General features: G+C 44.6%; 1 protein-coding gene and 1 long non-coding RNA gene across 4 annotated transcripts in view; one reads left to right on the top strand and one right to left on the bottom strand.

The window, feature by feature from the left end:
- fam184ab (family with sequence similarity 184 member Ab) overlaps positions 1 to 5,366 on the bottom strand; it is a 71,241-nt gene extending 65,875 nt beyond the window's left edge. For both annotated transcript variants that reach the window (XM_023953141.2, XM_023953142.2), the window contains exon 1: positions 5,214 to 5,366. In XM_023953141.2, the coding sequence (XP_023808909.1) occupies positions 5,214 to 5,366 (153 nt within the window). The remainder of the gene's footprint in view (positions 1 to 5,213) is intronic.
- LOC110017776 (uncharacterized) lies at positions 5,238 to 6,522 on the top strand. Of its 2 annotated transcripts, none has more exons than XR_013653961.1 (2): positions 5,238 to 5,373; positions 6,003 to 6,522. It is a non-coding gene; the product is annotated as an uncharacterized LOC110017776 (long non-coding RNA). The 2 variants fall into 2 exon arrangements; XR_002293277.3 differs by lacking the exon at positions 5,238 to 5,373 and adding an exon at positions 5,760 to 5,899 and having other exon boundaries at positions 6,003 to 6,439.
- Positions 6,523 to 12,730: the final 6,208 nt, after the last annotated feature.

Here is a 12,730-nt window from a genome sequence, read left to right as displayed (position 1 = left end):
CCATCCATCCATCATCCATCCATCCATCCATCATCCATCCATCCATCCCTCATCCATCCATCCATCCATCCATCCATCCATCCATCCATCCATCATCCATCCATCCATCCATCCATCCATCCATCCATCCATCATCCATCCACATCCATTCACATCCATCCATCCATCCATCATCCATCCATCCATCCATCCATCCATGCATCCATCCATCATCCATCCATCCATCCATCATCCATCCATCCATCATCCATCCATCCATCATCCATCCATCCATCCATCATCCATCCACATCCATTCACATCCATCCATCCATCCATCCATCCATCCATCCATCATCCATCCATCCATCCATCATCCATCCACATCCATTCACATCCATCCATCCATCCATCCATCCATCCATCCATCCATGCATCCATCCATCATCCATCCATCCATCCATCCATCCATCATCCATCCATCCATCCATCATCCATCCATCCATCATCCATCCATCCATCCATCATCCATCCATCCATCCATCATCCATCCACATCCATTCACATCCATCCATCCATCCATCCATCCATCCATCATCCATCCATCCATCCATCCATCCATGCATCCATCCATCATCCATCCATCCATCCATCATCCATCCATCCATCATCCATCCATCCATCCATCATCCATCCATCCATCCATCATCCATCCACATCCATTCACATCCATCCATCCATCCATCCATCCATCCATCCATCCATCCATCCATCATCCATCCATCCATCCATCATCCATCCACATCCATTCACATCCATCCATCCATCCATCCATCCATCCATCATCCATCCATCCATCCATCCATCCAACCATCCATCCATCATCCATATATCCATCATCCATCCACATCCATTCACATCCATCAATCCATCCATCCATCCATCATCCATCAAATCAAATCAAATCAACCTTTATTTATATAGCACTTTTTCGACAACAGATGTCACTCAAAGTGCTGTGCATAAAATACAATAAAATTTAAAAACAAGATGACAAGACAAACCGTGCGACAACCCCCCCCGCAAAAACACACACACACACACACACACACACACACACACACACACACACATACACATCAATAAATAAATAAATAAATAAATAAATAGAAGAGTGATAGAATGATAGAATGTAGAGACCTGGCTTTGTCCTGAGGTGGGAAAACGATAGTTTGGGGACATGTCCACACCAGCGACCCCCCAACCCAAGTTCACGGAGTACACTACCACAGAACCCCCCAGATCCGATCAAAAGAGTCAGACCCAGGAGATCCCACTGCAGCGACCCCACTCACTGAGAAGGGTCAGTCACCGATATGGAGGATCCCTCAGAGGAAAACACTGGAGTGTAATAAAATGTAAAAGGAATAAAATTAAAATATATATAAAACATAGACAAAAAACAGATAATTACATAAACCTTAATAGGCATATGAAATAGTAAGAGCGACTTAAAAATTAATAGAATAAATAAATAAATGTATTTACATACACATATAAAACTAGTTAGAAGAAAAATAAATTAATAATTAAAATATTTAAAAATAATAATAATAATAATAAATTTAAAAAAAAATAATACTAATAAAAAATAAAAATAAATAAACAAATAAAAAAAATTAAAAAAAATAAAACATTTAAAAATCCTAAAATTCAACTAAAAGCTAAATTAAAAAGGTAGGTCTTAAGCCTTCCTTTAAAAACATGAACTGTCTCTGCGGCCCTGATGCATGCTGGGAGGCTGTTCCACAGGCGAGGTCCGTAAAAACTGAATGAGGCCTCGCCGTACGTTTTTGTTCTAACTTTTGGGATAACCAAAAGGCCGGTATCAGAGGACCTCAGGGTCCGCGAGGGCTCATACTTTAAAATCATATCAGATAAATATGAAGGCCCGAGACCATAAAAACATTTGTAAACCAATAAAAGAACTTTAAAATCAATCCTGAATTGCACAGGGAGCCAATGCAGCGTTCTTAAAATCGGTGTAATGTGTTCCCGCCCCCTGGTCCTCGTCAGAACGCGTGCTGCTGAATTTTGCAGCAGTTGAAGATTTGCTATTCTTGTTCTGGGAAGACCAGAGAGCAGGGCATTACAATAATCCAATCTGCTGGTAATAAAAGCATGCATTAGCACCTCTGTACTGGCAAGAGAGAGAAACGGGCGGACTCTGGATATATTTTTTAGATGATAAAATCCTGTTTTTGTGATGTTTTTAATTTGTGGGATAAAATTCAACTCAGAGTCAAAAATGACACCCAGGTTTCTCACACACTGAGAAGTTTTGTAATTCTTCAGTTTAGATAAAACTATCTCTCTCTTGTCTTCAGAACCGATCACTAAAACCTGTTTTGTCCTGGTTTAGCTGTAGGAAGTTCTCCGCCATCCATGACTCAATGTCTAAAATGCATTTTAAGAGTGTGTTGACCGACTCTTCATCATCAGGAGACACAGCGATGTAGAGTTGAGTGTCATCAGCATAGCTGTGGAAACAAACGCCATGCCTCCTGATGACGTCCCCCAGTGGCAACATATATAGATTAAAAAGTAGTGGGCCTAAAATTGAACCTTGGGGGACCCCACAGTTGATGTCGAAGACCCTTGAGGAGCAAGTATCCATACTTACGTAAAAACTTCGATCTGTGAGATAGGAATAAAACCACTTTAGTACGGTACCAGAGATGCCCAAACCTCTCAGTCTGTTGAGTAAAATACTGTGATCTACGGTGTCGAAAGCAGCACTGAGATCCAGTAGTACCAGAACTGAGAGTTTCTGACACTCCAGGTTACATCTAATATCATTTACTATTTTAACAAGGGCCGTCTCTGTGCTGTGGTTTGTCTTAAAACCAGATTGATATTTTTCAAATATGTTATTTCTAATTAAAAACTCATTAAATTGGATTAAAACAGTTTTTTCAATCATTTTACTTAAAAATGGTAAGTTGGATACTGGACGATAACTGTTATAGTTGTTTGGATCTAAATGACTCTTCTTCAGAAGAGGCCTCACCACTGCCGTTTTAAAGGCAGCAGGGAAGACACCTGTCTGAAGAGAGTAATTTACTATATTTAAAAGCTCAGACTCAAAGAAGTCATAAAATGTTTTCAACAACGATGTGGGGATTGGGTCTAAAAGGCAGGTGGTTGGCTTTAACTGGGAGAAAACCTGACCAAGTCCCACAGCATCAACCAGGACAAAACTTTCCAGTGTTTCCTCTGATAAATACAATGCTATAGATTCATTAAAATCAACACCTTTTTGAGTTAAGAGAGTAGATCTAATAGCATTGATTTTACTCCTGAAGTGGTCTGCAAAACTCTCACATACAGCATCTGAGGCTGCTATGGAGGACCTTTGAGAGTCTCTTTTAGTTAAACTGTCTATTGTTTTAAAGAGAACTCTAAGATCGTTTTTGTTTTGTAAAATTAAGTTTGAGAAGTGGAGGGTTCTGGCTTTTTTTATTGCATGACTGTACCTCATTTGCTGTTCTTTAAAAATTTCACGATGTACAGTTAACTTCGTTTTTCTCCACTTCCTCTCCGCTCTCCTGCATTCACGTTTCAAGGCTCTGATTGGTTCGTTCTTCCATCCATCCACATCCATCCATCCATCCCTCATCCATCCATCATCCATCCCTCATCCATCCACATCCATCCCTCATCCATCCACATCCATCCATCCATCCATCCCTCATCCATCCATCCCTCATCCATCCAACTATTCATCCATCCCTCATCCATCCACATCCATCCATCCATCCATCCCTCATCCATCCATCCCTCATCCATCCATCCCTCATCCATCCATCCCTCATCCATCCATCCATCCATCCATCCAACCATCCATCCATCCATCCATCCATCCATCCATCATCCAGACATTGTTATTCTTGTTCTGATTCAGACTTATGGGGAACAGCGAGTCGTCCAACAGCGGTCCTGCTGAAACGCAGTAGAGACAGGACGACGTTCTTCCTGATGCTTTAGCAGAGCTCTTTAAAATAAATAACCTCATCGAACCAAAACAAGGATTCTAAGATCCGGCTGGATGAAGCTCGTCTGGACTTTAAATATGTAGTTGTAGATTTAGATAAGTTAATTCTTCTCTAAGAGTTCTGGTAAATCGCCTGTCCGTCCTGGGGGAGGATCCCTCCTTCATGTGGACACCCCTGAGGTTTCTTCGTTTTTTTCTGGAATCCGTTTTTTTAGGAGTTTTTCCTTACAGAGAGGGGGGGTCTAAGGGCAGAGATGCCAGTATAGTTTAGTCAGTTTGTTAGTTCATTTTAGTATTTTCCTATTGAACTCTTTGTATTCATGATCCTTTTGAGTTCATGTTTTACTTTTTCAATTACCGATACGAAGCCCATCGAGACGACTGTAGTTGTGAATAAAACTGAACTGAATAAAGAAGCAGCAGGAGCTCTGCCACACAGACACAGATGATGCTCCGTTTGGGTCGACCACAGCAGAACCGGTTCTGCTCAAATGGAGATGATAAAAGTTCCCCATGGAACAACACACGCTGGGGGCAGTTCCTCAGCGTTTCAGGGGTAAACCCACGCAGCAGAGGCATTCCTGCCACTGTTGGAGGCTCAGCGGGGCAACACCCTGACTCTTCAGACGTGAAGATTGTGGATCTGGAAGCCCCTGATCTGGAACCGGGTCCAACGGTCCGTTAGTGGACCACCAGCTAAAGGATCTCAGCTCTGATCTGGAGGCAGAGCTTCATTGCTCAGAGAAAAGACGCTGAGAGCTCCGACGGCCTTTGAACACAGCAGTTTCTGCTGCTGTCAGAGGTCTGCAGGCTTCAGGTTCTGGACCTCCAGACTCACAGGACACTTTGTTCAGACCGGAAGTCTGCGCTGGACTTAAACCCAGCTGTCAATCAAGCAAGGCAGCCTCTTTACACCCGGAGCTGGACTGCCGGTGACCTGATGACGTCGGACCTCCAACCATCACCTGACAGCTGTGTGGAGCAGGTGCGTTCAGGTGATTTCTTAAAAATCAGAAATCTGTGTCTTTCTGTTGAATTGCCGCAGATCAGATGATCCTTTCACACAAAAACATGATCCGGTAACTACAGACTCGTTCCTGACCGACCGGGACCGATCCCCCGCGGACTTTGGGGACCCGCTGATCCCGGAGCAGCGGCCCGCGGGCGCACGCGCGCCTTACCTTGGTGAGCTGCGCGATCTTCTTGCTCATCTTCAGGTGCAGGTCCTGGGTGTACTCCATGGCGAGGCCGGCCTGGAAGGACGCGGACGACGGCGAGAATTTGCCCTGACCGGCGGGGCAGTAGAACGGCTGCCAGCCGGAGCCGGTCGCCATCTTCCCGGTGAGGATGAGTGATGAAGGCTGTGAGGGGGAGGGGGGTTAAGACCCGCCGATGCTGGGAGGCTGGGGGGGGGGGGGGGGGGGGGGGGTACCGCGGCAGGTTAGCAGTTACTTCAGAAGATGCAGCCCCTCCACCCTCAGTCTGCCGAAGCTCGCGCGCATTTCGCTGCGTTCACGCCTCGCAAACGTCCGTTTGCAGCATTTCCCGCGCCGCGGCCGCCGCCGTCACCTGCCGTCCCGCGCGGGGCCCCCGGTCACCTTGATGCCGAAATTCAAGCGCGGAGCCCGTCAGCAGTCATGCCTCCGCGTGCGTTCCGAGTGAGCTGCGGCGGGCACGGGGCAGGGACCGGCGGGGAGCGCGCGCGCGCGGGGCTGTTGCCATGGATCACCTCAACAGCTCGTGCTGCATTCACGTGCTCCCGGACAAAACGAAACGTGAGCGGCGGGCTGACGTTTTATGAGCCACGAGTGAACGGTGATGATGATGGTGATGATGATGATGATGACTGTGAAGGCGGCGCTGAAACGTAATCGATTTATTTCAGTTTATTAATAACATCAATCAATCAAGATTAATTTCAGCGCAGATTTGTCTAAAAACACTTTTTTTAACTGTTATTATCTGCACAGAAGACAAACAGAAGAGGGTTGGTGGTTTAAAAAAGGAAACGGGCCCAAAAGAACCGTCCAGCAGAAGCGGAACCAGCTGAAGGAGACAAACAGAAAATCAGTGGAACATCCCTGACAGGACAAAACCAAGACCGTGATGGATGAGAAAGAGGAAGGGGGTTCTGATCCAGCAGCCTCAGCATCACCAGGCGGGTCAGGACCTGCAGCACAGACAGTCCTCCATCACATCCTCTGATCTGGAGGAAAACACATTTAGAGGGAGCTGCATGTCCAGAAGAAATGGAAATCCTGCAATATCTGGAAAAGTTCAAGATTTGAAGGACCAAAAGTCAAAGCTGGAAAGAGCTGAACATTTGAAAGGTTGAAATAGAAAAAAAATTGTAGGAGTTAAAAGACAAAAAACGGAGGAAGATAATAAAGACAGAGAAACAGGAAAACGATGATTGAATACTTTATTCTTATAGAACTCTCCATCAGTGCTTCAGAGTCAGATCTGATGCAATAAAACTACACAGATGAACGTCTTTCTAGTTTCTTTACAGTGGTGTCTCTAAAAAATCCCTAACGTTTTAACCCCTTCATGCCTGACTTTATAATAAAGATCTTCTTCAGTGTTCTATTTTTCTTCAGGGTGGTGTTAAATTGAGTACAGGCTGGATTATACGTAGGGAATTAGCGACGCATGAAGGGGTTTATGTTTCCAAAGGGTTTTAAGAGAACGCAGGAACGTTTGCATGACAGTATTTCATGAGAAAATCCTGTGAGTGGTCCTGTTGAAGCCCACCCACCTCTGCACCGTTTCCTAAGCATTAAGAGCTGAATCTCCATCTGCTTTCCAGAGGAACATGAGCTGTCAGCGTGTGATGAACCTTATTTTGGAAGTCGCTCTGCATAAAAGCATCTTGGAAACGTTCTCTTCCAGACAAACAGACTTCTGTGAAGCTCAGGTTCTTCCACAGAACGCGAGCACAGCAGGTCAGTGAATCAGCAGAACCCGAGAGCAGCAGGTTCTGCTCAGAACCTTTGTCTGTAACAGAAAGAGTCTAAACATTTGACTGTGTTCTGGAGCATGAAGTTCAGCAGCAGTCATCCTCTCCATTCAGTCCCTTTCAGCGGCTGATGCTGCGTTCACTGCCCGCTCACAAGATGGTTTTTTATGCAGACATATTTCTGTAAACTCTGAAGTTTGCTTCGACAGCTCCTTCCTTTAATGTCGTCCATCTTTAATTCATCCCATGAATGCCAAAAATTACTCCTGCATTCAGTTATTCATGAAAACAACATAAAGCACTCATGCAGCGGCGTGAACATCTAGCACAGGGTTCACCAACCTTTTTGAGACCGAGGGCTATTTCATGGGCACCAAGTGGTATGAAGGGCGCCACTAAAAACCTCCTAGCCCCCCCCCCCCCCCCCCCCTAAACTTTTAAACCTTTAAAACTTTAACTTAATTTTAACTTTTTAAACATAAATGTAAATAAAAACAGACAGGAATATTAATCCTCACATTAATGGATTACTCAACCACCTCAACCTATTCTCAAAATCTCAGAATTGATATTGTTGTCATTGACAGACATGCCGTGGTTGTTTGTTGAATATTTGCTTCAATAAAAAAAAAAAAAGATTTTTTTTGGGTGCATTCCCTGCGGGCGCCACAAGGGGTGCTCGCGGGCGCACTGGCGCCCGCGGGCACAGGGTTGGTGACCCCTGATCTAGCAGAACGCCAAAAGCCTCGAAGCAAATCAATAACAGGTTTAGCCCCCAGAATGTTCAAGTTCTGCTGCAGGAAGAAACTGTTCTGCTTCCTTCAGCCTCATTCACTGAAGTTTTGAGTCTCCAACCATGTTTTCCTTTTTGTATTCACTAAAACGTTTCCTGAAATTTGGAGAAGACACGCTAAGCAGCACTTCAGACGATTGTGTGAAATCAATAAAAGCCCAGAATCAGACTGAACATGAGTCTGACACTTCAGACTAAAAGGTCCCAGAACCCAACAGCCGTTTCTGGAGGGCGATTAAATCCGTGAATTCCCTTTGTAGTCGGCGTTTGCCTCTAAACGGAGGCAATTAGAGGAAGAAGCATTATTGTGAGAGCCCAGACACCCTGAGGCCTCTGCGGCCTCACGTGGAAGTCACTAAGGTCTACGCCAGGGGACGATTATTCTTCTCTACTCCCATCAGCAAATCAATAAAGCTAAAAGAGAGGCAGCACTTTCCTTCCCTCACTTCCCCCCTTTACCAGCTTTTCTTCGTTTTACAGGAACAGAAAAACATCCTTTCATTTCATTCACCCCTAGGAAACAAAAGTGACTTTCATAAAAGCAGAGAAAAATCTAGACAAAGCTTTGAGACAAAACATAAAAGGGGTTTGAAGCAGAGACATCATTACTGCAAGTCAATCAAAGAAATCACCAGTTTCAGAATCTGAAGCCACACTATGAAGGTGACAGAGAGGCTAACGTTTGCAGATGAAAACGTGTGTCAGCGTCTGTGTGGAGCTCTAAAAGATTACTGCAGCTTTCAGGAAAAAACCCTGAAGAAACTCCAGGAGCTGTGAAAGTTCAGGCTTTGAGGACCGGAAGCTGACCTTCATCCCAGGACTGTGACTGGAGCGGGATCTCCTGGATCTCCTCTCTGGATCTCCTCTCTGATCTCGTTCAGGCAGAAACTCTGAGGCGTCTGCTCACAGCTTTTCCTGGTGGAGTCACACGTTTTCTGAACGTTTCTCAACATGCGTCTGATGCCAGATCACATCCTGAGAGAAAAACATTTGTGAATGAAGCTCATCCTCGAGGAGAATGAGGAGAAGCCAATTCAGCTGACAAGGACTGAATCCTACAGGGATTGACCTCTGACCTCTGCGGGCCGGGCTGCTGGAGGATCTGAACGTTTCTACGGGGGTCCTGGTTCTGGTTCTTTGGGAATCAGAACTCTTATGCTGCAGCCCATTGAGACGACTGTTTTTGTGAATTCTGGCTCCACAAATAAAACTGAATTGAATTGAAAGTGCAGATCCATGTAAAGCTGGTTTGTGACCTCAGAGCGCCAGTGGGTCACGTCCCACTCATAACAATAACCCTTACATAACAATAATCTCTGAAATTATAATCTGAGCGGACACGAGACTTTGCTGCGTCTCCAACACGTTTGGATGCTTTCAGCAGCAGCTGCTGTTTTGATGCAGTCCTCCAGATTCATTCAGATGATTTCACCAAAGGGAACAAAGATGCAGAAGGTGAGCCTTACTAGACTAAGATCAAAGGAAGATGAAGAATTTGTGTCTTTTTGGTGTATTTTTTCTGTGGTTTCATTAGATTTTAGCACTTTTTATTACAACTGGAGAGAAAAAAAACTTGGTCCTACTTTTTTTGTAAAAAGAAACCTGGAGAGTATGAATATAAAGACAAACATTCTCTGGAATTCCTCATAAAGTTTGTCTGAAATCAGGATTTTATAGATCTGAGTGACAGACAAAGCTGTTACACATCACTTTATCCAATCTCATCATGGAGGATTTAAACTCTGGAGCCATCTGTACTCCGTCACAATAACACAATAGATCTGCACCACTTTTTTATAAATATGTATTTTACAGAAGAACAGTCAGGATGGTCCTGTCCTGACATTAGTGCATCCTTGAACAGAGGATTTTCCACATCCTCCCGGGAAAATTGATTATGGTTTCATTCCGTCTTAATCCGGCTCTAATCCGAGTTTTCATTTGTTGTGAAGGTGAATAAAAGGACTGAACGTTCTCCGTCCAGGAGTCACAGAACCCCGTGGCGGAGAACGTGTTCATTCTGTTCATGTGTTTCATCTATAAAGCGTTCCAGAGCGAAAATGTCGCTTCTTCTGTCTAAAGGTTTTTATTATTATTATTACTGGATGTTTGAGCTCCCATCAGAACCGAGGCAGCAGAGTAAATGGAGACACTGGACAGACTGAATGTAAAGTGCTCCACTGCTGCCCCCTGGTGGTCTGGATGCAGCTTGACAACAAAAACGCACCTTAGCAAACATTTGAACCTGAAGACATTTATGATGTTGATGTACTTAAACTATAATAATGGACTGTTTTCAGAGCAAAAACAGGAATATTTGATCAACATCTTCTGAATTCTATTCAAGCAAACATCCTGAAACCATTCCTGCTGAGTTATCACAGCTAGTAACTCAGCAGGAAGAAGCTGTTACGGTGCAGGAAGAAGTTCTTCTGCTGCAGGAAGAAGTTCTTCTGCTGCAGGAAGAAGTTCTTCTGCTGCAGGAAGAAGTTCTTCTGCTGCAGGAAGAAGCTCTTCTGCTGCAGGAAGAAGTTCTTCTGCTGCAGGAAGAAACTCTTCTGCTGCAGGAAGAAGTTCTTCTGCTGCAGGAAAAAGCTCTTCTGCTGCAGCAAGAAGTTCTTCTGCTGCAGGAAGAAGCTCTTCTGCTGCAGGAAGAAGCTCTTATGCTGCAGGAAAAAGCTCTTCTGCTGCAGCAAGAAGTTCTTCTGCTGCAGCAAGAAGCTCTTCTGCTGCAGAAAGAAGCTCTTCTGCTGCAGGAAGAAACTCTTCTGCTGCAGCAAGAAGTTCTTCTGCTGCAGGAAGAAGCTCTTCTGCTGCAGGAAGAAGCTCTTATGCTGCAGGAAAAAGCTCTTCTGCTGCAGCAAGAAGTTCTTCTGCTGCAGCAAGAAGCTCTTCTGCTGCAGGAAGAAGCTCTTCTGCTGCAGCCAGAAGTTCTTCTGCTGCAGGAAGAAGCTCTTCTGCTGCAGGAAAAAGCTCTTATGCTGCAGGAAAAAGCTCTTCTGCTGCAGCAAGAAGTTCTTCTGCTGCAGCAAGAAGCTCTTCTGCTGCAGGAAGAAGCTCTTCTGCTGCAGCCAGAAGTTCTTCTGCTGCAGGAAGAAGCTCTTCTGCTGCAGGAAGAACCTCTTCTGCTGCAGCTAGAAGCTCTTCTGCTGCAGGAAGAAGCTCTTCTGCTGCAGGAAGAAGTTGTTCTGCTGCAGGAAGAAGCTCTTCTGCTGCAGCTAGGAAGCTCTTCTGCTACAGCAAGAAGTTCTTCTGCTGCAGGAAGAAGCTCTTGTGCTGCAGGAAGAAGCTCTTCTGCTGCAGGAAGAAGCTGTTTTGGTGCAGGAAGAAGCGTTCTGCTGCAGCAAGAAGCTGTTTTGGTGCAGGATATAGCTCCAGGTTTTATGTCAGAACAGAACCCTACCTCAGCTCTAAGTTCTGGTTCCCCTAACAGACTTGGGGGGTCATGGTCCAGGCCTCTGGGCGCCAGCATTCTGCTGGTGACCTGGATCAGGTGTGTTTTCTCCATAAGGTTAGATGAGATGAAGCACAGTGGAGTTTAACACGTATGTCGTGGGACTGGATGCTCAGAAGTGTGATGGACATCAGATCTACCTGCCAATCATACCGGTTTTCCAGCTTGGTTATGACTCAGCTCCTCACGACTGCTGGTTACTCACTTTATACAAATAAAGACAATTTATTTAGGAATCTGCTCTGCTTCTTTCTCTGCCAAAGTGTTAAGGCTGCTTCCAGCCCAACATACATTCATCACTTTCTGCAGACGAGTCTGAGTGGCGTGACTTTCATCTGCAGGTCTGCAGAGCCGTGAAAGAGCGAGCAGACGGGCGGAACAGACGTGAAGCTGCTGCAGATAAAGATCTCAGATGTTCCGTCGCTGAAAACGTTTCCTGGACGCCATCAGAAGAGGCCTTTAAATCGGGAGCTTCACGAAAATACATAAATGAGTGAAAAAGGGCGGGAAAAGGGATTCAATGAGATAGAAGAAGAGAAATGTTTAGAAATGAGGAAAGAGAAGGGAAACTTGAAATCATTTAGTACCTCATAGGGCGGTTAAGGCTATGATAAAGTCATGCAGGTAGAGAGGTGGCCAGGTTACTGGGGGGTTGGGGGGGAACTTATTTACCTTAAGTCTTATCTTCTCAGAAAGTGACAGGAATTAGTCTGAGCCGAGAACATTGGAATATGTTCTGCATCATGTGATTTACAAGGATTTTCAGAGTCACGATTTCTTTTGACTGGATTCAGTCAAAGTTTGGTGTAAACTCCACTTCCTGTTGTTGTCCTTGGAGAAACACAAAGGATCTGATTGCAGCACAGCTGATCGGCGTCATTTGTTCAGCAGACAGAGATCAACACGAGCAGATGCTGAGCGAGGGTTCAGTACAGTTCAAACACCGCTTCAAACACGTTAAACGAATGTGAGATTCAACATTAAAAGGATCAAAAATGCTGAGGGAGCTGAAAACAAACAGACTATAAAACCCAAACAGCTGTAGATCAGTCCAAACGTACAAAAAAAAACATTTCCAACCTATAAAACTCTGGATCAAAATACAAACGGCACACAGGAAAATTAGGCTTTCCTGTCCTGAAAGAAAGAAAGAAATTAGCATGGTATTTAGCTTTGAGTTGTGGCAGACAGCGCCCCCTGAGGGCAGGAGGGAGAATGCACCTCTTAGGAGACACGCTTAGATTTGTTCTCCAATTTAAAACAGCTGTTTTTTTGGGTCAGAAACTTCCTGTTTGTAAGAAGTAGACCGCTGAATCAGCAGATGATGAAAAGGTTTGCAAGCGACAAAGAAGAGAAAAAAAAATCCCCAAAACTCAAGAGCGTAGATTAATTTTTTACATAAAGTGTTGTTCCTTTGATGAGTGTGGATGTTCAGATACAGTTTTTGGGGAGCAACAAAAGAATTTTAGTACAATTATTAGGATAATTTGAG

Source organism: Oryzias latipes, chromosome 24, assembly GCF_053564925.1.
Source record: "Oryzias latipes strain Hd-rR chromosome 24, Olatipes_Hd-rR_3.1".
In the NCBI taxonomy this organism is placed as follows: Eukaryota; Metazoa; Chordata; class Actinopteri; order Beloniformes; family Adrianichthyidae; genus Oryzias; species Oryzias latipes.
The sequence above is the reverse complement of the archived record's forward strand: the minus strand, read 5'-3'. Positions and strand labels throughout refer to the sequence as shown.